The sequence below is a fragment of the Oncorhynchus nerka genome, linkage group LG20, assembly GCF_034236695.1.
Source record: "Oncorhynchus nerka isolate Pitt River linkage group LG20, Oner_Uvic_2.0, whole genome shotgun sequence".
Classification (NCBI taxonomy): Eukaryota; Metazoa; Chordata; class Actinopteri; order Salmoniformes; family Salmonidae; genus Oncorhynchus; species Oncorhynchus nerka.
Window position 1 is genome coordinate 88,661,575 of NC_088415.1, and position 26,855 is coordinate 88,688,429.

At 41.4% G+C, this 26,855-nt stretch overlaps 2 protein-coding genes across 4 annotated transcripts; both read right to left on the reverse strand.

Annotated features, from left to right (window-relative positions):
- Positions 1–1,816: 1,816 nt before the first annotated feature.
- LOC115103368 (dnaJ homolog subfamily C member 1-like) lies at positions 1,817–10,279 on the reverse strand. Of its 3 annotated transcripts, XM_029624268.2 has the most exons (13): positions 9,966–10,279; positions 8,492–8,593; positions 6,815–6,861; positions 6,331–6,496; positions 5,669–5,766; positions 5,274–5,367; positions 4,934–5,033; positions 4,261–4,433; positions 3,744–3,863; positions 3,517–3,565; positions 2,912–3,121; positions 2,634–2,839; positions 1,817–2,365 (listed from the first exon to the last, which is right to left on the reverse strand). In XM_029624268.2, the coding sequence occupies exons 1-13, from the start codon at positions 10,119–10,121 to the stop codon at positions 2,297–2,299; spliced, it is 1,590 nt and encodes a 529-aa protein (XP_029480128.1). In that variant the 5' UTR covers positions 10,122–10,279; the 3' UTR covers positions 1,817–2,296. The 3 variants fall into 3 exon arrangements, with proteins under 3 accessions (XP_029480128.1, XP_029480124.1, XP_029480125.1); XM_029624264.2 differs by having other exon boundaries at positions 2,634–3,121; positions 9,966–10,278; XM_029624265.2 differs by lacking the exon at positions 9,966–10,279 and adding an exon at positions 9,367–9,915 and having other exon boundaries at positions 2,634–3,121.
- A 2,205-nt stretch (positions 10,280–12,484) lies between these two features.
- LOC115103372 (zinc finger protein 2-like) lies at positions 12,485–22,258 on the reverse strand. The gene is made up of 2 exons (XM_029624274.2): positions 21,973–22,258; positions 12,485–14,026 (listed from the first exon to the last, which is right to left on the reverse strand). The coding sequence occupies exons 1-2, from the start codon at positions 22,136–22,138 to the stop codon at positions 12,699–12,701; spliced, it is 1,494 nt and encodes a 497-aa protein (XP_029480134.1). The 5' UTR covers positions 22,139–22,258; the 3' UTR covers positions 12,485–12,698.
- Positions 22,259–26,855: the final 4,597 nt, after the last annotated feature.

A 26,855-nucleotide genomic window follows, 5' to 3' on the forward strand; every position in this document is an offset into this window, starting at 1 on the left:
TCTAACCACTAGGCTACCTGCCGTCAATAACTGCCACCAAAAGCTTCCTGTAGTTGTCGATTGGTCTCTCACATCGCTGTGGAGGAATTTTGGCCCATTCTCCAATGCAGAACTGCTTTAACTCAGTGACATTTTTGGGAGTTTTCAAGCATGAACCACTCCTTTCAAGGTCTGCCACATCTCAAAACTTCAAATTTGTTGCTTTTTAACCATTTTCATGTAGACTTGTTTTGCTGCGTGACCCAGCTGCGCTTCAGCTCACAGACGAATGGCCTGACATTCTCCTGTAGAATTATCTGATACAGAGCAGAATTCGTGGTTCCTTCTATTAAGGCAAGTCATCCAGGTCCTGAGGCAGTACACTTTCACCACCATGGTACGAGGTTCTTTCTGTGGAAAGCAGTAATTGGTTTTCGCTGGACATAATGGAACCCATCTCATCCAAAAAGTTGACTTAAGTTTGACATAAAGCACGTAGATAGTCATCAAAACTCTTGGAAGACTGTTCTAGGGACAGACGAGTAAAAAAAGTATAACTTTTTGGACGACAGCTCCCATTAGGCCACCTCCACTATGTACTGGTGACACCAGGAGGCCACCTCCACTGTGTACTGGTGACACCAGGAGGCCACCTCCACTATGTACTGGTGACACCAGGAGGCCACCTCCACTATGTACTGGTGACACCAGGCCACTTCCACCATGTACACTTGTGCCCTGTATTTTCTGTTTGGGAGTAGTTGGTAAGGCGTACCAACACCCTGTGTGACCCCTTCACCTCCAGTCCTTGTGGTATTTCACCTGTTATCAATCTGAGGAAAGAACTTTTAACCAAGGTTAAATGAATTTGGAAAATGTATAATTTGAAACTATTTTAATATGAAAGTCAGATCTAAATATGCACTTTAATTCAGGGTTTCCTTATTAAGGGAACACTGTCTAAACATGATTTCCTTATGTAGACAAAAGTAAGTAAAGCTCTTTAAAATTGAGTCAACCTTATTGATTAAAATGGTCTGTTCATCAGCACCTGAGGCTAAAATGTTTCTCAACACTGTTACATGCAGCTCTGTCTCCAAACGAGTACCACAGTATGACCTAGCGATCAAACAAAAAATGGTTCCAATCGTTTTTCCACCATTAATATCCCCCACCGGGAAAAATGACAAACACTTGGAATAAAGGGCTGTGTTGTGTAGACTTACCCTGGCGTGACGTTTTTGATAAACTGTAAATCTCTCTCGGACAAGGTGACTTAATATATTCGCCTGTATTTACCCCCCCCCCCCCCTAAAAAAAAAAATGAAACACTAATATCACTATCGAAAAGAACTACAAATGCCATGATAACCTGGACAAGACTGCCACAGAGGAAAAAGTCAATCTCTCTAGTTCTTGCAACGTTACCTAAATTTAGTCATGAATAAATTGGCAAAAAACATTTTTTTTAAATTGATATAATTCTGTGAACTGTCTTGTGCAGGTTTTAAATTGACACAATACCTGTTAGCAAAGGTGTCAGCTAGAGACGAGGTGCAGGAGCTCGCAGGGATTTGTAGTCTTGCATGATGTCTACTTTGATGCTGAGTAGCATTTTCAAATCAGAGTAAATAAAGCTTAATATATTGATAAATCACCTCGTCTTAGAATTACAAGGTTGTCAAAACGTCATGCCAGGGTAAACCTACACAATCAGCCCTTAAATTTTCCAACATTAGGGAATTTTAGAAACAATTGGAACCATTTCCCTGTTTGACTGCTAGTTTATTTATATTTTTTGGGCTGAAATTGAAATTTCAAACAGTGCATCAATGGATCCATGTAAATAAATAAAACCATTTATTTCCTTCAAGTTATATTCAGTACATGTGCGATTTAAAATGACACAGCAAAAAAAGTATTGATATTTTTGTTGTTGTTGGTGTGCTGAACACTCCTCACATGGCAGTCCATAGAGAGGAGGCTGGATGGCATGCTTTGGGCGGAGCTAAGGCACATGACAGACATGAGACGATGGGCCCTAGTCCCTTCTCCCAGGTCCTCTTCTGTCCTTTTAAGAGATAAAATAACCAGACAGGTTGAAGCAACCATATGGTATGTGTATTATTCATTATATTTCCTTCCATCCTTTTAGATCACATTGAAGGGTAGCCAGGAAAAGGGGATAGATTAGGCAATAAACTGTGTACACACGACTTAAACTGGGGTCTGCCAAACGTTTTGACACACCCTGCAATGTTGCATTGTGGGGGATCCAAAAGAAAACTGATTTCAAGATGGCGGTCTTTGAGGGGAGTCAACTCTTGGCCTGCTTCCTTTTCAGCACCAGCTCAGCCAAAAGTTTGTAACGAATCATACACTCCTCCTGAAAAACAGTATAGGTCCATCACCATCCAAAATTAAATCATGGTTTACCATCTCAGCTATTCATGACAATTTAAGTTTGGTTATTTCCATATTCTAACTACCTACATCTAACACTCATTTCAATTAAAAATAAGTGGACAAAAAACATGTCAATTACCACAGACAATATAGATTAGGCAAACTGTACACACACGATTTAAACTGGGGCCGGCCAAACATTTTGACACACTCTGCAATGTTACATTGTGGGGGGAGTAATCTCTCACCTTTCTCTTCCCCGGAACCACCTTGGCGATCCAGTCCCAGCGTTCCGTGGTGCCTCGCGGGTACTGCTGTAGGGCCAGCTCCAGAAGCTTCTGCTGGTTCTGGGTCCAGACGTCGTCAGTCTCCGCAGTGGCCTTCTCCTTGGACGGTTGTGGGACTGAAGAGGGGGGCGGACTCTGCTCGTCTCCGCTGTCCTTCTCGGCTGCAGCTGTGTAGTCAAAGTCCCTCTGTCTGTGTCCCTTAGCCTCAACCCCCGCCCTTCCACCCCCCGTCTTTTTACCTCTCCTCCTGACACCACCGGATTGGATGCCCTCTTCTTCGTCCCCTCCGCCGCTGTATTCTGTCCCCTCTGTCATGGCTGCTGCCGGGGGCTGGGGGTCTTCACGCTGGGTCATTAAGCTGTCAGGTACGGCTCCGGCCCCAGCTATGGAGCCCTTTCCTGGGAAAGCGCTGCTGCCCTGGGCCTTGAGCTCAGAGAGTTTCACCAGCCCTGCATCAAAGAGGTACAAGTTAAGATGCTGTCTCTCTGCTGATGAATAAAGTATTCCATTTTTAAAAAAGGGGACATTTTTCTAAACACAACAACGGTGCAGTTGTCAGCACTCATTTCAGAACAAGTTTAAACTGGAATGGCTATATTCCAAACATCATAGTCCCTAGTCTCCTCACGGACATTAAATACAAATGCTGCTTCAGTATTGGGAGTAATATCCTGGATTCAGCTGTATACATTACATTTTCATCTCTTATTAAATATTGCATGATTGTAGAAGAAATGTTTAAAAATGTGCCATGCACAACAAGGCAAAAACCGAACAATAAAGTAGTCCATCGCAGGTTACTGCAAAGGTCAAACAAGTTAAAGTTTTTAAAAAACTGACTTACCTGATGTGTTGGTTTGACCATCTTTGACTTGTTTGACTTTTGCAGTAACCTGCAAAGGATCACAATATTTTGACATTTTTCTTTGACAAGCAACTATTCTCCTAAATTTCTAAACACAAAATGTTAATTTGCTGTATATTTTTCTAAGACTGACAAAAAAAAAATCACATTCCCTCCATTTAAGTCCAGAGTTTTCCATGCACCACCCATTCCCAATGTATACTCACATCGGTCACTGATCTTCCTAGTTCGTGGGCGATTTTCTCCCAGCGTCCAGGTGTTCCCCCAGGGAACTTGGCCATACTCCTTGTCAGAAGAGTGATGTCCTCTTCTGACCACTCCGGAGCCTGAAGAAACGACAAACAAGATTAGATCAAAGACCAGGCTGTTTTGGCTTAGGGCTGCAAAATTCCAGAAACATTCCCAAAATTCCCAGGTTTTAAGCAAATCCCTGTTGGGGGAAAAAAAGCAGGAATTTGAGGTATTTTGTTGAACATAACGCTATAATGACCATCCAAAATCTAGTCCATCTTGCCTGTTGCCTCAGATTCATTCAATTTACCTTACTTGATCCTAGAATAGGATATATTAAGACAGATCAAACTCTGGTAACTGTCCAACTATACCTACAAATGGCAAATAAAACGAACTTTATAATCCAATATTTGGCTGAATTAAAAGAGCAGAGCTTTACTAATGTCATGGAACAAACCCTTCCACAGAGGGAAAATATTGTGGACCCACCTTCTTCTTCTGAGACTTCTTATCCTCGAGCCAGTCATCCAGCTGGCTTTCGATCTCCTCGATAGACGTTCCCTGGTCATACGCCAGTGAGTTTTCGCTGTCTGCGCCCGTAAGGGAAGGCTCATAAACGGGGAACTCAAACTTCGGCTTCTTCACTTTGGATCGTTTCTCTTCTGTGGGAAGTGAGGAATGTGATGAGACAAGAGCACACGGCTAGGGACAATTACAACTGATGCTCCTGGGAGGCACAGCGGTCGAAGACACTGCATGAGGTGTCACTACAGACACCTTGGTTCGAATCCAGGCTGTATCACAACCAGCCGTGATTGGGAGTCCCATAAGGCGGCGTCATCCGGGTTTGGCCGGTGTAGGCAGTCATTATAAATAAGAATTTGTTCTTAACTGTCTTGCCTAGTTAAAGGGCAAATACATTTTTATTTATTTTTTACATTCAAACACAGTTACTGAATTATTTCAGGAAAATGATTTTGCTCTACAAATAAAATGTATTATGATGTCCTATTTTCTTGTTTGATCCAGCTAACCTTTATTTATCCAGGCAGGTTAATAAAATAAAATCTTACTTTTAAATAAAGACCAGGCAAAAGTGAACAATCAGTCATAATTAGGCAGATAATTAAGTTGTCTACTTCAATCTTCTACAAGTCCTTACTTATTGTAGTAGCATCCTGTTCTGCCAGTGCCATGGCTTCCACTTCCTCTTTCTCTCGGATCTTCATCTCCTTATAATCTTTGTAATACTGTTTGGCGTCCTGTAGCACAGACAAAATTAAAGATAAATTGTCGCTCGCTGAGGATGCTGATAGGATCTTATCAATTGCCATTAAAGAAATAATAATAATTGTACACCAATACAGTGATAGAAAATGTGCAATGAGAGGGAATACTTTCACTAGGCTCTGTATATGTTGGTCAATATACCACAGCTAAGGGCTGCTCCTAGACTGTGAAGGTAAGAGAACTCGGTTTGGGTAAATTAGTTGGAGGACTACCTGTATGACATGGGGGAGGGACTTGACAGAGAGATAAAGCCAAGTGCTCAGCTTGAGTGGCAGGATATCCTGCCAATGAGGTTTGTCATGTGACCTGAAAGGAAAAGGACACGTGACCATGCTGAAGTGTACATACAACACACATGAATAAACTACACACTACATGCTAAACAAACAAAGGAGCAATATTCCAATGCGTTTTCCATGACATTTTCACATGCAACGAGCACTTCAAATGTTCTACTAATATACAGTTCCACCGCTTGAGAAGTTGGACATGAAGCGTTAAATTTTGCCGTTTTGACAAAAATAAAATTTAAATAAAAGCAGTGCTGTATTATTATAATTCAATATGATATTTACTTGTGAAATTAGGAACACCTTGTGACACTCACCTCTCTATTTTTTCCTGTCCGATAAAACGCGATTCTTCAGCACTCTTGCTACTCGTCTTTTTCTTCTTCTCCTTTTTCTTCTTGCTCAGAAGTTCATCCTAGTAGGAGAAGCACCATGTGGAAGGAAGACGTCAAGCAGGTTATTAGAAATCTATGGGCTTCACTTTGCTCTCTCACACACACACACACACAAGCAAAAACAACTTTTTATTTGCTGAATCTACTTGATTCAAGGGGAAACATTTTACTGCAAATCAATTACATGTATTATATGACAGAGGGAGAAATGTGACATCTCTTACATATTTAGTTTGAATAATTCAATAAGTTAAGTTTTGGACTATTTAATTGAACATTGTTAAATGGAAGTAATTGGTTATTATAAAATCCTGAATATGCTGAGGCTGAGAAACCCGGTGTTAAATTGCACCAGTGTATTTATACTTTATATAAACACAGAAAAATGCTTTTTAATCCCACTTTTTCAGCACAGCAATAACTGCCCATTGGGGGGGGGACTAAGTTAATAGAATTGAAGCTGTGGAACGGATAACAGCAAACTTGGATGACAGCAAACTTGGAGTACAGCAAATTTAAACTTGGATTACAGTTTGGCAGTTTACAAAAACAGACGGGTGAAAGGTCATGCACGGTCCCCTCACCAGCTGCTTCTCCAGGTAGACGGACCAGATGACTACATAGTGGCACACGGTCAGGATGAGGAAGAGCAGGAAGCCCAGCTCCCCATTGCTCATCTTCCTCACCCGCCTGTAATAAAACACTGGCTGCCTCCAGTCCGGTAGCCCGTTGACCAGGACATCATTGTACCTGTAATTGAGAGGAACCAAAACGAAAGGGTGGTTCGACGATTTCCCCGATGGCAAATTTTAGGGGTTCAAGCAGTGATAAGCGGCAGAACAGCTTGGCTAAATGCTTTCCTAATTGTCTCCCCCCACTGCTGTGGTGGGTAACATAGGAAATACATACTAAAATTATACACTGGTGAATAACATGGTGAGAATATAATATACCTAATAATGACAGAATACTGTAATCTCCACAAAATTGTGTACGAAATTGTGAACGTGACAGACTCCTCCCACTTTCAGAAGAAAGTAGTGAGAGAAGGTGTGGGGGGGGGCTGACCTCTGTCTCCTCTCTTCATCTTTCAATACTTCATAGATGCCCACCAACTATGGGGAGAGAGAAAAATGATCAGTGAGGCAATAGACAGAAATGGCAATCAATACTTCAACTAATCAGATAGATTGCAGTGTATGAAAATGACTATACCTCACAAACTACTTTTACTGCCACAAAACACTGCATATAAACAGTGTTTCACTTAAACATGACCTATTCTATTTGTTGCTGGAATTTCTCTGTAAGGTGTCCATAGACTACTTGTAAGATAGAGATCAAACAAGACGAAGTTGGGTTTAAAACCCCCCGTAGGGAGTAGGTAGGGAGTGTTAAACCCCCGTAGGGAGTAGGTAGGGAGTGTTAAACCCCCGTAGGGAGTAGGTAGGGAGTGTTAAACCCCCGTAGGGAGTAGGTAGGGAGTGTTAAAAGCCCCCGTAGGGAGTAGGTAGGGAGTGTTAAACCCCCGTAGGGAGTAGGTAGGGAGTGTTAAACCCCCGTAGGGAGTAGGTAGGGAGTGTTAAACCCCCGTAGGGAGTAGGTAGGGAGTGTTAAACCCCTGTAGGGAGTAGGTAGGGAGTGTTAAACCCCCGTAGGGAGTAGGTAGGGAGTGTTAAACCCCTGTAGGGAGTAGGTAGGGAGTGTTAAACCCCTGTAGGGAGTAGGTAGGGAGTGTTAAACCCCATGGGGAGTAGGTAGGGAGTGTTAAACCCCTGTAGGGAGTAGGTAGGGAGTGTTAAACCCCTGTAGGGAGTAGGTAGGGAGTGTTAAACCCCTGTAGGGAGTAGGTAGGGAGTGTTAAACCCCTGTAGGGAGTAGGTAGGGAGTGTTAAACCCCATGGGGAGTAGGTAGGGAGTGTTAAACCCCTGTAGGGAGTAGGTAGGGAGTGTTAAACCCCTGTAGGGAGTAGGTAGGGAGTGTTAAACCCCTGTAGGGAGTAGGTAGGGAGTGTTAAACCCCTGTAGGGAGTAGGTAGGGAGTGTTAAACCCCCGTAGGGAGTAGGTAGGGAGTGTTAAACCCCATGGGGAGTAGGGACTGATATTGCAAACTACTTTAATTACTTTTTCATTGGCAAGATAAGCAAACTTAGGGATGACATACCCGCAACAAACGCTGACACTACACATCCAAGTATATCGGACCAAATTGTACTTTTTAATTCTGAAAAGTCCGTGTGGAAGAGGTGAAACAATTATTGTTGTCTATCAACAATGACAAGCTACCAGGGTCTGAAAATCTGGATATAAATACCTGAGGATAATAGCAGACGATATTGCCACTCCTATTTGCCACATCTTCAATTTAAGCCTACTAGAAACTGTGTGCCCTCAGGCCTGGAGGGAAGCTAAAGTCATTCCGCTACCCAAGAATAGTCAAGCCCCCTTTACTGGCTCAAAAAAAAACACCTTATGGAACAGCGGGGACTGTGAAGCAACACAAACATTGGCAGAAACATGCACACACACACACACACTATCCATACACATGTATTTAGTACTGTAGACATGTGGTAGTGGTGGAGTAGGAGCCTGAGAGCACAGTGTGTTGTGAAATCTGTGAATGTATTGTAATGTTTTAAAATTGTATACATTTTGCTGGACCCCAGGAAGAGTAGCTGTTGCGTTGGCAGCAGCTAATGGGGATCCATAATAAATACAAAATGTTAAGTGAGTGGGCTGACCTGTCTGAATTGGGTTTCAGCATTTGCATCTTTGTTCTTGTCAGGATGCAGCGTGAGCGACAGCCTGCGATAGGCCTTTCTGATGTCCGTCGACGAGGCATCCTGGAGTCAGGAGAGAGGAGAGAGAGAGGTGAGAGAGAGAGGAGAGAGAGGTGAGAGAGAGGAGAGAGAGAGAGGAGAGAGAGGTGAGAGAGAGAGGGGAGCAGGAAAACGACATGCACATGACATTTCAGAGAGTATTGTGTGTGGTGATATATCACACATGGTTTATCACAAGCATAATAACTAGTCTATGGCACTAAATCAGTCTGTACGCTCTCATTCTACCTGACATGTCCCACAGTATCGGGGCCTATGCTTCCCCATCCTATCCAGAGGACAGTAACCACCCCAAGGGTATCGGGGCCTATGCTTCCCCATCCTATCCAGAGGACAGTAACTAAACCAAGGGTATCAGGGCCTATGCTTCCCCATCCTATCCAGAGGACAGTAACCACCCCAAGGGTATCGGGGCCTATGCTTCTCCATCCTATCCAGAGGACAGTAACTAAACCAAGGGTATCGGGGCCTATGCTTCCCCATCCTATCCAGAGGACAGTAACCACCCCAAGGGTATCGGGGCCTATGCTTCCCCATCCTATCCAGAGGACAGTAACCACCCCAAGGGTATCGGGGCCTATGCTTCTCCATCCTATCCAGAGGACAGTAACCACCCCAAGGGTATCGGGGCCTATGCGTCCCCATCCTATCCAGAGGACAGTAACCACCCCAAGGGTATCGGGGCCTATGCTTCCCCATCCTATCCAGAGGACAGTAACCACCCCAAGGGTATCGTGGCCTATGCTTCCCCATCCTATCCAGAGGACAGTAATCACCTCCAAGGTTAACGGAGTCCTACAAAGACATGGCACTCGGATGACTCCATTGGAGGACAGCACTGTATTCAACACTAACTTGGATGACTCCATTGCAGGACGGCACTGTATTCAACACGATCATGTACTCAGTTTGTCCATATGGTGGCCAACCCTCCTCCTGGAGAACTGACGGGCGTGCAGGCTTTTGTTCCAGCCCTATTTCAACACACCTCATTCAGCTGCTCAAGGTCCTGATGCGTTGCTGAATCAGATGAGTAAAAATCGTATGTGGTTAGAGTAGGGCTGGAGCAAAAGCCTGCCCAAGACCAGTAAACTTTGGCTGGTGAAGCAACAGTGTTCCTTGCAAGATGAATAACTAGGTAACGATATTTAACTACCTACCTTAACTTTCATCTTGGGTTATAATACAAAATAACGGGAAGCAACCTGACACGTCATGATTTGCTCGTCTCCCGGCAGTCTAGGTACACGTAGCTAGTTTAAAAAAAAACTACAACAGGCCTCATCATGGGAACAGATCTCTATTTAGGACTTCAAAAAGAAAATGCTAGTTAGTAAACGTTTACAGGTAAAATAAAAAACGAGTTATGACTTACCTGCTCAACAGACAGGAATTCGTAAAAGTTTTGTTGAATTTCCTCCACTAGATCGTAGAGCTCAATGTCTGAATCCCAGGAATGAGAGGGTCTTGGGCAGGCAATAAGAATACTGACGGCGGCAATAAACGAGAGGCTCCATGAAGCTGAGGTCATTATCAGGCTTTGATAATGTTAGCGGTAATATTGTACCTAGATTTTTTTTTTTTTTTCCTGCTGATATGCACCTAGCGCGGCTACTACCCTTACAGCAGGCTGCTTGCGCTAAAGATTTGCTACATTTCCCACAATCCTGTGTTTGTCACCTCTTCCGGTTTCCACACGTGTCACACCGGTTTGTAGAGTTTTTGCCTTCAACATAAAAGCACCAATTGATGCGCATGATATCCCCCGAGTCCGATTTCAATCCAGCGTATCCTCGATTTGAACCCAGTGAAATTATTTTGTTGATTAGATGTTTTTATAATAGGCTATTTTATTCAGGAACCATGTGGTCTGTCCACTACAGCTCATGGACAACACCAGGCACAGATATAATCTGAAAAAATATATAATTTTCATAAAGAAATAATTAAATTATAAATTCCCCAAATGTATGCATTAATTAACATAGTTTATGAAAAAAATCGTGGAACTTTGTTAAATAACCAGGAAGTTTGCAACCAGAGAAAGGCAACACTTCAAACTAAATTTTTGAATGTGAACTTCTGTTATACTGGATCTTGATGGCTTATGGAAAACAGAGGGACATTGAAGTAATGACAAGTATAATGGATTTTATTTGTATCTCCTCAAAATATCTACTTTGGAGTAAACCTAGAGTAGGTCGTTATGGAAAAATGAAATATACAGGAATCGACGCATTTCTGATGTGTCCATTTGGAAAAGGCCATTCATTCCTTCTGATTCAAAAAACACTCCAACACAGCAGATTGGTTGCACCTTAATTGGATAGGGTGGGCTCATGGTAATGGTTTGGAGCGGAATCAGTGGAATGGTATCAAATACATTTTCATGCGTTTGGTGCCATTCTATCTACTCCATTCCAGCCATTATTATGAGCCGCCTCACCTCAGCAGCCTCCAAGCTAAAGAATGGACCATGACGTAACATTTGGGCAGGACACTTTTTGCTATAAAGCAACACAAATTAATAAATGAAGTACCCTCCTCCCCCCACATTGACTATATCATTTTTAGATTATATGTGCTTAGCACCACCGAAGAAAAAGACTTCCATTGACTATATCATTTTTAGATTATATGTGCTTAGCACCACCGAAGAAAAAGACTTCCAACCACAAGGCCGGAAAAGTGTGATGGTTTTCGATTGTCACCATTTGGGATTAAAGCACTACTCAAAAAGGCACTAGTATGTGTAGTCCTACTACATACGAACGTGAACACCTCTTCACAGTAACCAGGTTTCATCCAACCATTTCATGCGGATTAATCTTATTTACCTTTATTTAATTAAGCAGGGAGTCACCATTGAGACCAGGGTCTCTTTTCCAAAGGGAGCCCTGCATATACAATTTATAAGACAAATCAAATACAATATAAAACCAGTAAAATACAGCACAACACAAATATTCAACAAAAAAAAACATTACATTCCTCAATAGGTGGCACCAGAACATCCAAGTGTAATGTATTTTGTAGTTGGTTCGAGCAACGAGGTGATTTATAACTAAAAAGCGTATTCACCTAGTTCGGTGGAGACCCGAGGAACCTCAAGAGTTAACCAACCTTGTGAACAGGTTTGGTTTGTCATGTTTTTATATTTTAAACAGAAAAGTTGGATAAATCAGAAACTCGTACAGTAGAGCTTTGTAAACAAAAATGAATAATGAAGTGATCTACAGGACAATGACCTGATGCATAAACTTATTTTTTTAAAGTCACGACAGGTCTTTTGAAAACCGCTAATGTGTCTGTAAAACGTCCTAATGTAAACTAAAGTAAATACGCTAGACAAGGTGGGATATATATTTTTTTGGTCGATTAAAATAGATCACGCAACAACTGCGGTGAAAAAAAACACCATGTCGCGCATTAAACTTCCGAGTCACACAATGACGTTGTAGCCTACTACTGCGACATGGATAAAAGCATTCCGTTTATTGGCAGACGGAATAAGTTATGGTGGTTAAGTGCACGGTGATGAGTTTCATGCAAATGTCCAATGATGCTGGTGACTTGATGGCTGCCAATTATAACACATTTTTAAAAAGGCTACTGATTTTATCCATATCTCATCATATAACCTACCTCGTCCACTTTATCAGCAGACTTGTTGTTTATTTACATTTACATTTACATTTAAGTCATTTAGCAGACGCTCTTATCCAGAGCGACTTACAAATTGGTGCGTTCACCTTAAGACATCCAGTGGAACAGCCACTTTACAATAGTGCATCTAAATCTTTTAAGGGGGGGGTGAGAAGGATTACTTTATCCTATCCTAGGTATTCCTGAAAGAGGTGTAAAGAGGTTTATAGAGCATGTGCCAAAACCAGATTGGGCAAGTAATACCATTTATTGCAAACAGTGTGTGACAAAACCATTCGTAGAGTTGAAAATGCAATGGAAACATTTATTTGGTATATGAAAACATAAAAGCACTTTTGCGCTTAAGTTAACTACATCACACACAGCATTTTATCTGCTAAAAATGCAGTTTGTTGGAAACACACCCCTGATGATAAAATGGCCATGTTCTTTCTATATGGACTTATTCACATGGAAATCCATCACCAATTGGATGGAAACCTAGATAGTGACTTTGAAGTTGATGCAATTTCAGAACTTGTGCAGTGCTATAGCATTTTCCACACACTGGGCACTTGTATGGTTTCTCCCCTGTGTGAACCCTCATATGTGCGGTTAGGTTTTCCTTCCGGCCAAAACATTTCTCACATTCGTTGCATTGGTATGGTTTCTCTCCTGTGTGAATTCTTATATGGGTATTCAGGTGTCCCTTATGAAGGAAGCATTTCCCACATTCTTTGCACTGATATCGTTTCTCTCCTGTGTGAGTCTTGTGCATTTTCAGATTAGAATATATGTGAATCACCATATGTCTGTCCAAGTTATGCTTACTGGGGAAACATTTTTCACATTCTTTGCACTGATACAATTTCTCCCGTGTGTGAATCTTCATATGCGTATTCAGCTGTCCACTATGAACGAAGCATTTGCCACATTCTTTGCATTGATACTGCCTCTCCCCAGTGTGAACCAACATATGTTGTTTCAGATGAGACTCAAAGGAGAAACGTTTGCTACAAACATCACAATAATATATTTCTGCAGTGTGAGTTTGCAGGTGATCGATCATACATTCTGTGGACTCAAAGTCTTCTCCACACACACCACACATGTAGTCTTGGTTCTTTGTGTGCGTTTCTCGCACATGATGGACGAAATGGCCCATGAAAACAAAAGTCTCTCCACACACCTTGCAAGAAAAAGGAACAGAGTTTCTTTGACTGGGGAATTTAAATTGGGGCAACTGTTTGGCTGTCTTGTCATCAGTACTAGTATGGGAGCTTTGTCCTTGTTTCACCCATGTTCTAGTTGATTCGAGTAGTGTAGATCCTGGCAGTGTTTCTCCACTTTCAATCCCATTGTCATTGGCTTCACTCTGAGCTGTAGAACAACCAGGATTTACTGCACAGAGGGGATGAGAGTCACTAGTTGGTTCTGGTACTCCATAGTCCTGTCCATTAGGTTCTGTTTTGATCTCTTCAATTGTGTTGGTGGGTATAGAGTGCTTCTCCTTGTTCTCCACAGTTTGAGTTTGGTAAAGATGTGAGAGCTGAGGTGGGCCCTGATCATTGCAGTCACTTTTCACACAAGCAGGAGTGAATGTTGAGTCATTGGTGTCAGACACCAGCCCTTGAAGCTGCTCTTCCTCCTGACTGGTCCTGAACTCCTCGTGTTCCTCTTTAATGTGTGGGGGCTCTGGGTCCTCCGGGTCCTCCTGCCCCAGACTTGGGCTCCACTCCTGCTCACAGTGTTCTTCCTCTTCAGATACAAGGAGCGTGAGTTGCTGGGGGTCTGAAAAGAAAACAGACGGGAAATATTGCTGTATAATTTCATATTTTAAGTGTATCATCCAGTTCCCTTATGCCCTGCAGAAGAAATGTACTACTGCCATCACTACAGTCTGTAGCTAGTTGTGCAGCCATTTCATTTAGCAGTACTGAATGCATACATTTTCATATTTTTTTTTAGGTACTCCATTGTAAAAAAAAAAACACATTTTGGAAGCTATTGAAAATGCATTTATTAATGTCTACCTTCTTTTTTGGACAGGTGTATTCTACTAGACACCTTTATGCATACATTACAATTATATTAAGGTACCACAAGAGCAGAAATCCCCCCCCCCACTGAAAGACGATCCCTAGAGATTACCCATGACGTTGCACAAAGATTGAAGTCAATAAGTCATTGTTTTAGTCAAAGTATGATATAGCTGGGTTTCAACAACAACCAAAAATGTGTGTCAATGTGGTGTTTCCCTTATCATATGACACGCCAATACTTTTCAGTCAACGTTTCTATTCAGGACTGGGTTTTATTTTAATGTTACCACCCATCAGCATGGCATTGTTTATTGACATGGGCATGGACTCTCCAAGGTGTCGAAAGTGTTCTACAGGGATGCTGGCCCATGTTGACGCCAATGCTTCCCACAGTAGTGCCAAGTTGGCTGGATGTCCTTTGGGGGGGGGGGGGTGGACCATTCTTGATACACACAGGAAACTGTTTGAAAAACTCAGCAGTGTTGCAGTTCTTGACACACTCAAACCAGTGCGCCTGACACCTACTACCATACCCCGTTCCAAAGGCACTTACATTTTGTTGTCTTGCCCATTCACCATCTGAATGGCACACATACTTATAATCTATGTCTCAATTGTCTCAAGGCTTAAAAATTCTTCTTTAACTTCTTATGGCTGTGGGCAGTATTGAGTAGCTTGGATGAATAAGGTGCCCAGAGTAAACTGCCTGCTACTCAGTCCCAAAAACTAAGATATGCATATTATTAGTATATTTGGATACACAACACTGACGTTTCTAAAACTGTTTAAATGATGTCTGTGAGTATAACAGAACTCATATGGCAGGCAAAAACCTGGTTTGTAGTTTTTCAACTCATTGCCTATTGAATATACAGTGTCTATTGGGTCATATTGCACTTCCTAAGGCTTCCACTAGATGTCAACAGTCTTTAGAACCTTGTTTGATGCTTCTACTGTGAAGTGGGGGCGAATGAGAGGGGAATGAGTCAGAGTTTTGATTTGATTTGAGTTCTGCCAGAGAGGCATGAGATGACCCCACGCGTTCACACGAGAGTTAGCTTACGTTCCATTGCAATTCTACAGACAAAGGAATTCTCTGGTTGGAACATTATTGAAGATTTATGATAAAAACATCCTAAAGATTGATTCTATACATCCTCTGACATGTTTCTACGGACTGTAAAGTCCTTTTTTTGTAAAGAACTTTTTGACTTTGTCTGCTCGCGCGTCATGAATTTGGATTACTGTGCTAAACGCGCAAACAAAAAGGAGGTATTTGGACATAAATAATGGACTTTATCAAACAAAACAAACATTTGTGGAACTGGGATTCCTGGGAGTGCATTCTGATGAAGATCAAAGGTAAGTGAATATTTACAATGCTATTTCTGACTTCTGTTGACTACACAACATGGCGGATATCCGTTTGGGTTGTTTTGGTCTCTGAGCACTGTTATTGCATGGTGTTCTTTTTTGGTAAAGCTTTTTTGAAATCTGACACAGCGGTTGCATTAAGGAGAAGTGGATCTAAAGTTCCATGCATAACAGATGTATCTTTTAGCAATGTTTATTATGAGTATTTCAGTAAATTGATGTGGCTCTCTGAAAAATCACTGGATGTTTTGGAACTACTGAACATAACGCGCCAATGTATACTGAGATTTTTGGATATAAACAGAGGTCGACCGATTATGATTTTTCAACACCGATACGGATTATTGGAGGACCATAAAAGCAGATACCGATTAAAATCGGCAGATTTTTATTTATTTATTTGTAATAATGACAATTACAACAATACTGAATGAACACTTATTTTAACTTAATATAATACATCAATAAAATCAATTTAGCCTCAAGTAAATAATGAAACATGTTCAATTTGGTTTAAAAAATTCAAAAACAAAGAGTTGGAGAAGAAAGTAAAAGTGCAATATGTTCCATGTAAAATATGTGCCATGTAAGAAAGCTAACGTTTCAGTTCCTTACTCAGAACATGAGAACATATGAAAGCTGGTGGTTCCTTTTAACATGAGTCTTCAATATTCCCAGGTAAGAAGTTTTAGGTTCTAGTTATTACAGGAATTATAGGACTATTTCCCTCTATACCATTTGTATTTCATTAACCTTTTATTGGATGTTCTTATAGGCACTTTAGTATTGCCAGTGTAACAGTATAGCTTCCGTCCCTCTCCTCGCTCCTCCCTGGGCTTGAACCAGCAAAACAACGACAATTAGCGCGCGCTAACTAGCTAGCCATTTCACTTCGGTTACACGAGCCTCATCTCGGGAGTTGATAGGCTTGAAGTCAAACAGTGCAATGCCTGACGCACAACGAAGAGCTGCTGGCAAAACGCACGAAACTGCGGTTTGAATGAATGTTTACGCGCCTGCTTCCGTCTACCACCGCTCAGTCAGATACTTGTATGCTCACTCAGATTATATGCAACACAGGACACGCTAGATAATATCTAGTAATATCATCAACCAGGTGTAGTTAACTAGTGATTATGGTTGATTGTTTTTTATAAGATAAATGTAATGCTAGCTAGCAACTTACCCTGGCTTACTGCATTCGCATAACAGGCAGCCTCCTTGTGGAGTGCAACGAGAAAGAGGCAGGTCGTTATTGCGTTGGACTAGTTAAGGTTGCAAGATTGGATCCCCCGAGCTGACAAGGTGAAAATCTGTCGTTCTGCCCCTGAACAAGGCAGCTAACCCACTGTTCCGAGGCCGTCATTGAAAATAAGAATGTGTTCTTAACTGTCTTGCCTAGTTAAATAAAGATTAAATAAAAGGTGTAAAAAAAATTACAAAATATATCGTTAAATCGGCGCCCAAAAATACCGATTTCCAATTGTTATGAAAACACCCCTCCAACCAGAATGCTTTATTTACTAATTTGCTATATGCAGAGTTCAACAGAGTTCAAGTGAAGGTCAAGCAAATCATAGAGAAAGCAAACTGTATTGCAATCATCTCTGATGGGTGGTTGAATGTTCGTGGGCAAGGAATAATTAACTACATCTCCCCCTCAACCAGTATTCTACAAGAGCACTGACACAAGGGACAACAGACACACCGGTGTCTACATTGCAGATGAGCTGAAGGCAGTCATCAGTGACCTTGGACCACAGAAGGTATTTGCACTGGTGACAGACAATGATGGGAACATGAAGGCTGCTTGGTCTAAAGTGGAGGAGTCCTACCCTCACATCACACCCATTGGCTGTGCTGCTCATGCATTGAATCTGCTCCCCAAGGACATCATGGCACTGAAAACAATGGATACACTCTACAAGAGAGCCAAGGAAATGGTTAGGTATGTGAAGGGTCATCAAGTTATAGCAGCGATCTACCTCACCAAGCAAAGTGAGAAGAATAAGAGCACCACATTGAAGCTGCCCAGCAACACCAGTTGGGTTGGTGTTGCCATCATGTTTGACAGTCTCCTGGAGGGGAAGGTGTTTCTCCAAGAAATGGGCATATTACAGTCTGCCAATATAGACAGCCCCATCAAGAGGATCCTCCTAGATGTATTTTAGGAGAGCGTGGTAAGTAGCCTGAAACCTATAGAAGTAGCCATTGCACGGATTGAGGGAGACAATGCCATCCAGTCTGATGTTCAGACTCTGCTTGCAGATGTAAGAGGAGAAATCTGTACTGCCCTGCCCACTTCACTGTTGCTACAAGCAGAGGAAACTGCAGTTCTGAAATACATCAAAAAGCATGAAGACTTCTGCCTGAAGCCCATACACGCCTCAGCGTACATGTTGGACCCCAAGTATGCTGGCAAGAGCATCCTGTCTGGTGCAGAGATCAACAAGGCATGGATGAGGGCAAGGTTCTTGGCAGTCTGACAAAGTACACTTCCAAGCAAGGGCTTTGGGATGGAGATGCAACATGGCAGTCGTGCTAACATATCTCATCAGCCACCTGGTGGAAGGGACTGTGTGGATCTGAGGCTCTTTCACCTGTTGCCTCCATTATCCTCCAAATCCCACCAACATCAGCCACCTCAGAGAGCAACTGGTCCTTGTTCGGGAACACACACACCAAAGCATGCAACAGGCTGACCAATACAAGGGTTGAAAAATTGGTAGCCACCCGGGCAAATTAGTCTTTTTGAGCCTGACAACAAGTCATCCTCAACAAGGTTGGAAAGTGACAATGAAGATGAGGCCTCAGAGTCTGATGTTCAAGAGGTGGTCATTGAGGAGGTCCAGGGAGAAGACATGGAAGCCTGAGAGGAAGACAACCAAAGCTTTGGTTTCTGGACTATCATTTTACAGATGTTGAAACCGTTTTTGGGAGATGCGATGGATCATTGGGGAACATTCAATATTCCCATTTATTTTGTTGTTCAGTGAAATCATCCCATGTGAAGAGTCTACTCATTTAATTAAAGTTCAATTCGTAACTAAATTGTTTTTTAAATTTCTATTGGAAGGATTTAATCATTTGCAATTGTCTACATATGATAATGTAAAAGGTTTGTGGCTCCATATGACATGGTAAATATATCCAATGCAAAAAAACATCTACATTTAAATGGTATTAATATTAATTGGGGCGGCAGGGTAGCCTAGTGGTTAGAGCGTTGGACTAGTAACCGAAAGGTTGCAAGTTCGAATCCCCGAGCTGACAAGGTACAAATCTGTCGTTCTGCCCCTGAACAGGCAGTTAACCCACTGTTCCTAGGCCGTCATTGAAAATAAGAATGTGTTCTAAACTGACTTGCCTAGTAAAATAAAGGTAAAATAAAAATAAAATAAAAATTCCCATATATTCCCGTTAATTCCCATGGAAAGTTTCCACCTCTGAATATTCCCCAAAATGTGCAACCCCAATAGCTTCCACCTGCTCAGTCTGTGTCATGGAAAAAGCAGGTATTCTTAATGTTTTGTATTCTCTCTCTCTCTCTGTGTGTGTGTAAATACTATAATTGCGAGATATTGCAACTTTACTCCACCCGTCGCCCCAAGATGAATGGTTTTGACCATTAAAGTCTTGCTTCACTGCTTTGATTAGTGCAGCTAAACCACAAGGTGTCGATCCTATAATGAACAGGTACCGTGAAAGAAAATGAAAGTAACTTATCTATTTTGTTGTGGCTGATGCACACAGGGGTTGTTGTTTCATGTCATTTGTGACGTGCATTTAAAACATTTTTTTATTTTATTTCACCTTTATTTAACCAGGTAGGCTAGTTGAGAACAAGTTCTCATTTGCAACTGCGACCTGGCCAAGATAAAGCATAGCAGTGTGAACAGACAACACAGAGTTACACATGGAGTAAACGTCGAGAGCAAAGTCCTTGTAGCCTATCATTTCACCTCCCCTGGGAGAACCAGGAGTACGTGCTGACTTGGCTTTGCTGTACCGCAGCCTACCTACCAAAGGTTACACCGTCAATTACAATGTAGAAAAATGCATGTCTCTTATGGAAGATGCTACAACTTTGGAGATAACAATAGATGGGCAAGTCGAAGATAATGATTTCAAATCAAATTTTATCTGTCACATGCGCTGAATACAAAAGGTTTGTTTAACCTTTATTTAACTAGGCAAGTCAGTTAAGAACAAATTCTTATTTACGATGACGGCCTACCGGGGAACAGTGGGTTATAACTGCCTAGTTCAGGAGCAGAACAGATTTTTACCTTGTCAGCTCGGGGATTTGATCTAGCAATCTTTTGGTTACTGGCCCAATGCTCTAACAACTAGGCTACCTGCTGCCCAAAGGTTCTACAGCTGCACCATCAAGAGCATCCTGACGGGTTGCATCACTGCCTGGTATGGCAAATGCTCGGCCTCCGACCGCAAGGCGCTATAGAGGGTAGTGCGTACAGCCCAGTACATCACTGGGGTCAAGCTTCCTGACATTCAGGACCTCTATACCAGGCAGAGGAAGGCCCTGAAAATTGTCAGACTCCAGCCACCCCAGTCACTGTTCTCTCTGCTACCGCACGGCAAGCGGTACCGGAGCACCAAGTCTAGGTCCAAGAGGCTTCTATACAGCTTCTATCCCCAAGCCATAAGACTCCAATCAAATAGTTACCCGCATACTATATGCATTGTCCCCCCCCCCCCCTCATTCACACTGCTGCTACTACTCTTATTATCTATACAGTCATTTTAATAACTCTACCTACATGTACATATTACCTCAATTACCTCGACTAACCGGTGCCCCCGCACATTGACTGTACCGGTACCCCCTGTATATAGCCTCCACATTGACCCTGTACCAGTACCCCCTGTATATAGCCTCCACATTGACTCTGTACCGGTACCCCCTGTATATAGCCTCCACATTGACCCTGTACCAGTACCCCCTGTATATAGCCTCCACATTGACCCTGTACCAGTACCCCCTGTATATAGCCTCCACATTGACCCTGTACCAGTACCCCCTGTATATAGCCTCCACATTGACCCTGTACCAGTACCCCCTGTATATAGCCTCCACATTGACCCTGTACCAGTACCCCCTGTATATAGCCTCCACATTGACTCTGTACCGGTATCCCCTGTATATAGCCTCCACATTGACCCTGTACCGGTACCCCCTGTATATAGCCTCCACATTGACTCTGTACCTGTATCCCCTGTATATAGCCTCCACATTGACTCTGTACCGGTACCCCCTGTATATAGCCTCCACATTGACTCTCTACCGGCACCCCCTGTATATAGCCTCCACATGGAACCGGTACCCCCTGTATATAGCTTCGTTATTGTTATTTTACTGCTGCTCTTTAATTATCGGTGACTTTTATTTGGTTGTACTTTTCTTAAAACTACATTGTTGGTTAAGGGATTGTAAGTATGCATTTCGCAGTAAGGTCAAAACCTGTTGTATTCGGCGCATGTGACAAATAACATTTGATTTGAGCTGTGTCCTCTGGTGGGCGCCTTTAAAGGCTAGTACACATAGCACCGAATGTGATTCTGGCGTCTGCCGATCGTTCAGCGCGCTGTGTTTTAGGGACCACCGGCTGTAGATGTCTGACTGTGGACATTTTTCACACGATTCTACATTTCAAATCAGTGTTCACTCTGTTCGCAAGTTACGTTCAGAGGTGCGAGGTACTCTCGGCCAGCAAATGCTATTGTTGTGTCTGAGCCCTAATTTAACTAAACATTAAAATGTTTTTTTTTAATATATATAAAAACCTCTTCTTTAAAAAAAATGGAGTAGTAATGTTACTGTCCCCACTACAACAAATAAATACTTAAAAACATGTAATGTATTTATTGATAAACTGTAGAATTCCATTCATTCGAGAACTGCTCCTTCTGGGATAACAACAGTAGGGGCGGCCTTCTAGCCAGCAGCATGGCTGGCTAGAAGGGATCCAGCTTTTGACCATTTAAAGTCAAACGTGGAATTATTTTTTGCATTTTGGCTATCGCTAACCTTAACCCAATTATCCTAACCTGGTACGAAAATCTGACGTTAATTTAACAAACCCTGTAACCCTTCTAGCCGAGACCCTTCAACAAAACCTGGATCCCTTCTAGCCATGACCCTTCAAAGCCCGTCATTGTCCAATACATAGCATCAACAATCCAGGGTTAATACGCATCATTGGGTCTAGCTAGCTAACGTTAGCTTACCTAGGCAGTGTGCCGTATTTAAAATGTTATATTGACACATTTGGTTAGCTCTCCCATTAATTCAATACAGACCTGCTCTATGAAACTTTGGCTTGGTTAACAAATCAAGTAGTCGTCGCAGACGTTCGTTCTCTTCCTGGTAATCTGTTATCGTTCTCTCTACTGCCACTGATATCTCTGCAGCAGCTGCTGTTAATCGTTCAGTCAGATACGCATTGAACAACTGCAGTTTAGACATTTTGATCGAAATGAAAGTCGATAAATATGTAATAATCCTTTCAAATTGTGCATGTAGCCTACATTTCGCAAGGTGCGAAATTTCCCACAATCCTGTGTTTTTATCTTCTTCTTTGTGTGATTTTTCCGGCCGACCCGGTGCTGCCTTTCGTTGGTTGGAGTACGGATGAAGTATTTGGTCACAAAAATGGGGGAAATCTTAAATTGCACATCTAAACCCATCATCCAACTACTTTGGAATTCCTTTTCTCAAAAGTCCATGTAGATGTTCTGCACTAAAATCTCTCACACCCAAATATTTCTGCTGCTGCAACTAACAAATATTTTTTTCTGTGATTTCCGCTCCATCAGTGCAGTAAAGTTAATCGTTATGGCTATAAACGCAAGAAATTCAACCTTACTAAAAACGTATCCTCCCTGTATGTCTCTCTTCAGGCCTACTCACTGGGAGGCTCCCAGGCGAATCACTCACCCTTGGGCTATCTTAAACTCTCTACACTGCCTCAGCATATTAAACTTTCTGCCCCACTCGAACTCTCGCAATTTCAACCTGTCGCTTCCTCACAGGGCACTTCGGATCCCCAGTTGACACAAGATGCCTTCTCTATCCCAACTCTACGCTCCCTCTAACTGTGCCCCCCTGCAAATTTCTCACACTGTGGGATCTCCCTTCTACACACTGCTGTAACATGCCAGTTCATTATTATTATTTATTTATGTCCCTAGTTTCAAACAGGATGGATTATTTGAAATGGTTTTTCTCAGTACAATCTGCCACCTTTTCACTCCAAAGGGTATGACACGAGGCATTAATAACAGTATCACCTTATTAATTATGAGTGTTTGCAGTACCATTCAAAACATGTTCATATCACATGTATTTAACATAAGTGAAAAGCAGTTTTCGAAATAAAATATATTTGTAATGCGCAAATACAATATCCACAGGTTTCCACAGCTTGGCGCTCAAGTTGGATTGTTTTTAATAACCTTCCCATAATATGCATGGCTTCTGAGTGGTGCAGCAGTCTAAGGCACTGCACCTCAGTGCTAGAGATGTCACTACAGACCCTGGTTTCAAATCCAGGCTGTTTCACATCTGGCTATGATTGGCAGTCCCATAGGGTGGGGGTGCACAATTGGCACAGCATTGTCTGGGGTAGGCCATCATTGTAAGTAAGAATTTGTTCTTCTAATAACTGACTTACCTAGTTACATTTTATAAAAATGTTTACAAATGTGTCCCTGGGATATTGAGATTTTTTGAAAGCTGATTGTTGACTTTTGAGTTTGATTTTTTACTTGAAATGGACTCGGCAAGAAAGTAATCTAAAACAACTTTATTAAACTTATTAGGAACTTCATGGCAAAATGTAGTTTTACGCATAAATAGCCATACCCAAAAGTAATCATTTTTTATGAGATGGCCAAGAATCATAACTAGTAATGCTGCATAGTTCTAGAAAGGTCTGGAACGCACCTTTCTGGTAAAAAAAAAAATAGGAATTCATTTCTGAGGTGTACTCACATTTGAGGACACAAACTCAAGTACATAATACAAATATAATAATATTAATGCTTTCTAAATATAGTTACAATAAAATAAACGACTTACTATAAGATTTCACCTTTCTTATAACTGTAAAATAAATATGATTATATTTAATGACAGTACAAATTTGGCCCCATTTAATATAACTGACAACAGACCATTTTCTGCCAAATCTCCTCTGAGCAATTCTGAGACACCATTCGAATGTCTGCAGACTCCTTACAACTTCAGCTTTACGCACAAAGTGATTTAGTTTTTTTTCCATATTGTGAGCTCTAAATAGAATATCACAGCGAGATGAGAGGAAGAGAGGCCCAAGTCGGGGGGAAATCTGTCTCCCTCCAGCAGGTGGCGTATTTTCGTTGTGTTGCGCCCACCAAGAGAGGTGTTTTTGTATGGATGTCATTGAGAACGTCGAATTTGTTCAACGAAAATATGAATGGCTTATTTGCTACGTGAGGTTTATTTGATCGAGTAAAAGTTTTGTAATGCTTAAATTGTTACGAGCATGCTGATATAAGTAGTTGACATGTGACATCCCGGCAACTTATATGGGCGTTGTCTCGAGACGGCTATGCATATTCATGACATGAGGCTAGTAGCATAGCATCTCTCTCCCATTTAATACAGGTGGTTGATGTCAACAACTCTCATTGTTAGGGCAGAGAGACATGTAATCTTGTTAGTATATCCATAATCTTTGGATGAGACCACGATTGCTGAAATCACTAGACTGTCCCCTTTCATAGGGAGAAGCTATACGAACACACCTTTGATGGCGTTAGCCGCGCAGATCAGAGTCAAGTGGAGACTAATGAATTTGGTTCAGTCAGTCATCTCTGATGAGCCTTTCCCATTTCCCAGCAAGCTAGTTTATGCTGGCTAGCTGGCAACAATAGCAGCATGGTGGAGGAGGGAGATGTCGGACGTGGAAGTGCTGGTTGATGGCGTGCGGTTGAGTGAAGTTGGTGAGAATGAATGGAAGACACTGACAAAAGAGAAATGGAGCCAAAAGAGCGAAAGTTGTAAATGAACATCAGTTTCTTGTAAGAGAGATTCATCGACAATTATGTATTTCTGGGAGATCTATTAGTGGTCACAAAGATAGTTGAGGCATTAGCAAAGGTAGAGTCAGAGTGACAAGGAGTGGTTTTGTTTTGATTTCCTGGCTCTAAATGATTAGGATCTGAAGTGGAGAGTTGTGATTTTCAGACCAAAGCACCAATAAAAAGGTGTTCAAATCAAATCACATTTTATTGGTCACATACACATGGTTAGCAGATGTTAATGCAGGAGTTAGCGAAATGCTTATGTTTCTAGCTGCGACAGTGCAGTAATATCTAACAAGTAATATCTAACAATTTCACAGCTGTCTTGTTAGACTTCAGTGCAGCTTTTGACATTATCGATCATAGTCTGCTGCTGGAATAACATATGTGTTATGACTTTACACCCCCTGCTATAATGTGGATAAAGAGTTACTTGTCTAACAGAACACAGAGGGTGTTCTTTAATGGAAGCCTCTCAAACATGATACAGGTAATAATCAGGAATTCCCCAGGGTAGCTGTTTAGGCCCCTTGCTTTTTTCAATCTTTACTAATGGCATGCCACTGACTTTGAGTAAAGGCAGAGTGTCTATGTATGCGGATGAGTCAACTACTACGCCGACTGAAATTACTGCAACACTTAACAAAGATTTGCAGTTAGTTTCAGGGTGAGTGGCAAGGAATAAGTTAGCCCTAAATATTTCTAAAACTAAAAGCATTGTATTTGGGACAAATCCCTGGTTCCAGGTGAAGCTGGTTTAGAGAATGCCAAGAGTGCGCAAAGCTGCCAAGGCAAAGGGTGGCTACTTTGAAGAATCTCAAATATATGTTGATTTGTTTAACACTGTTTTTGGTTACTGCATGATTCCATATGTGTTATTTCATAGTTTCGATGTCATCACTATTATTATACAGTATGTAAAATAGTACAAATAAAGAATGAGTAGGTGTGGCCAAACTTTTGACTGGTACTGTGTATATATATATATATTTTTTTCAAATTACAATAAGAAAAAAAACATATTTTCTCTGAAGAAACATAAAATAACAAATAAAAATATACAAAATATATACACTACCGTTCAAAAGTTTGGGGTCACTTAGAAATGTCCTTGTTTTTGAGAGAAAAGCTTCTTTTTTTTTGTCCATTAAAATAACATCAAATTGATCCGAAATATGTGTATACATTGTTAATGTTGTAAAATACTTTTGTATTATAGAGTTGTTAGAATACAAGTAAAAAATATATTGTATTTGGGGACAGATTTCAAATATTTGTTTTCTCGTGTATATAAAATTTACCAAAGAGAATGAAGAAATTAATGACTAATTCAGCAGTTTTGTTTTCATTTGAATAATAACATATTACATCTTTCATTGTAAATACATGGGTCTTAATGAAATTAAAAACGTAATTACTTAACTCGCTCCAAAATAACTTCAGAGTCACACTCTGTTTCCTTTTCTTTATCACAGAAAAGGCATACGACCTCTAAGTCCACGAATTTAGACAACAAGTTATTGGGTATATTTTGTGCAAGATTTTACTTGATTTGATATACAGAATTTGTGGGGAGCAACCAAGCTTTCTTCCATTAAATTTCAGTAATACAGTGCATTCAGAAAGTATTCAGATGCATACAAAAATTTAGAAAAACCTGTTTTCGCTTTGTCATTGTGTGTAGATTGATGAGGGGGAAAAATAATTTAATCAATTTTAGAATAAGGCTGTAACATAACAAAATGTGGAAAAAGTCAAGGGGTCTGAATACTTCCCAAATGCACTGTATATGCATTCCAGAACAATTTACTTCTAGGAAAGATTCAATGCAAGCTGACACAGTCACCAGGTGCACATTGTTTCCTCCGACACATTGGTGCGGCTGGCTTCCGGGTTAAGCGGGCATTGTGTCAAGAAGCAGTGTGGCTTGGCTGGGTTGTGTTTTGGAGGATGCACGGCTCTCGACCTTTGCCTCTCTCAGTACGGGAGTTGCAGCGATGGGACAAGACTGCAACTACCAATTGGATACCACGAAAAAGGGGTAAAAAAAACGTCTTTTTTGTAAATACTAAAAAATATCACAATTTTTTCACCTCATCAATCTACACACAATACGC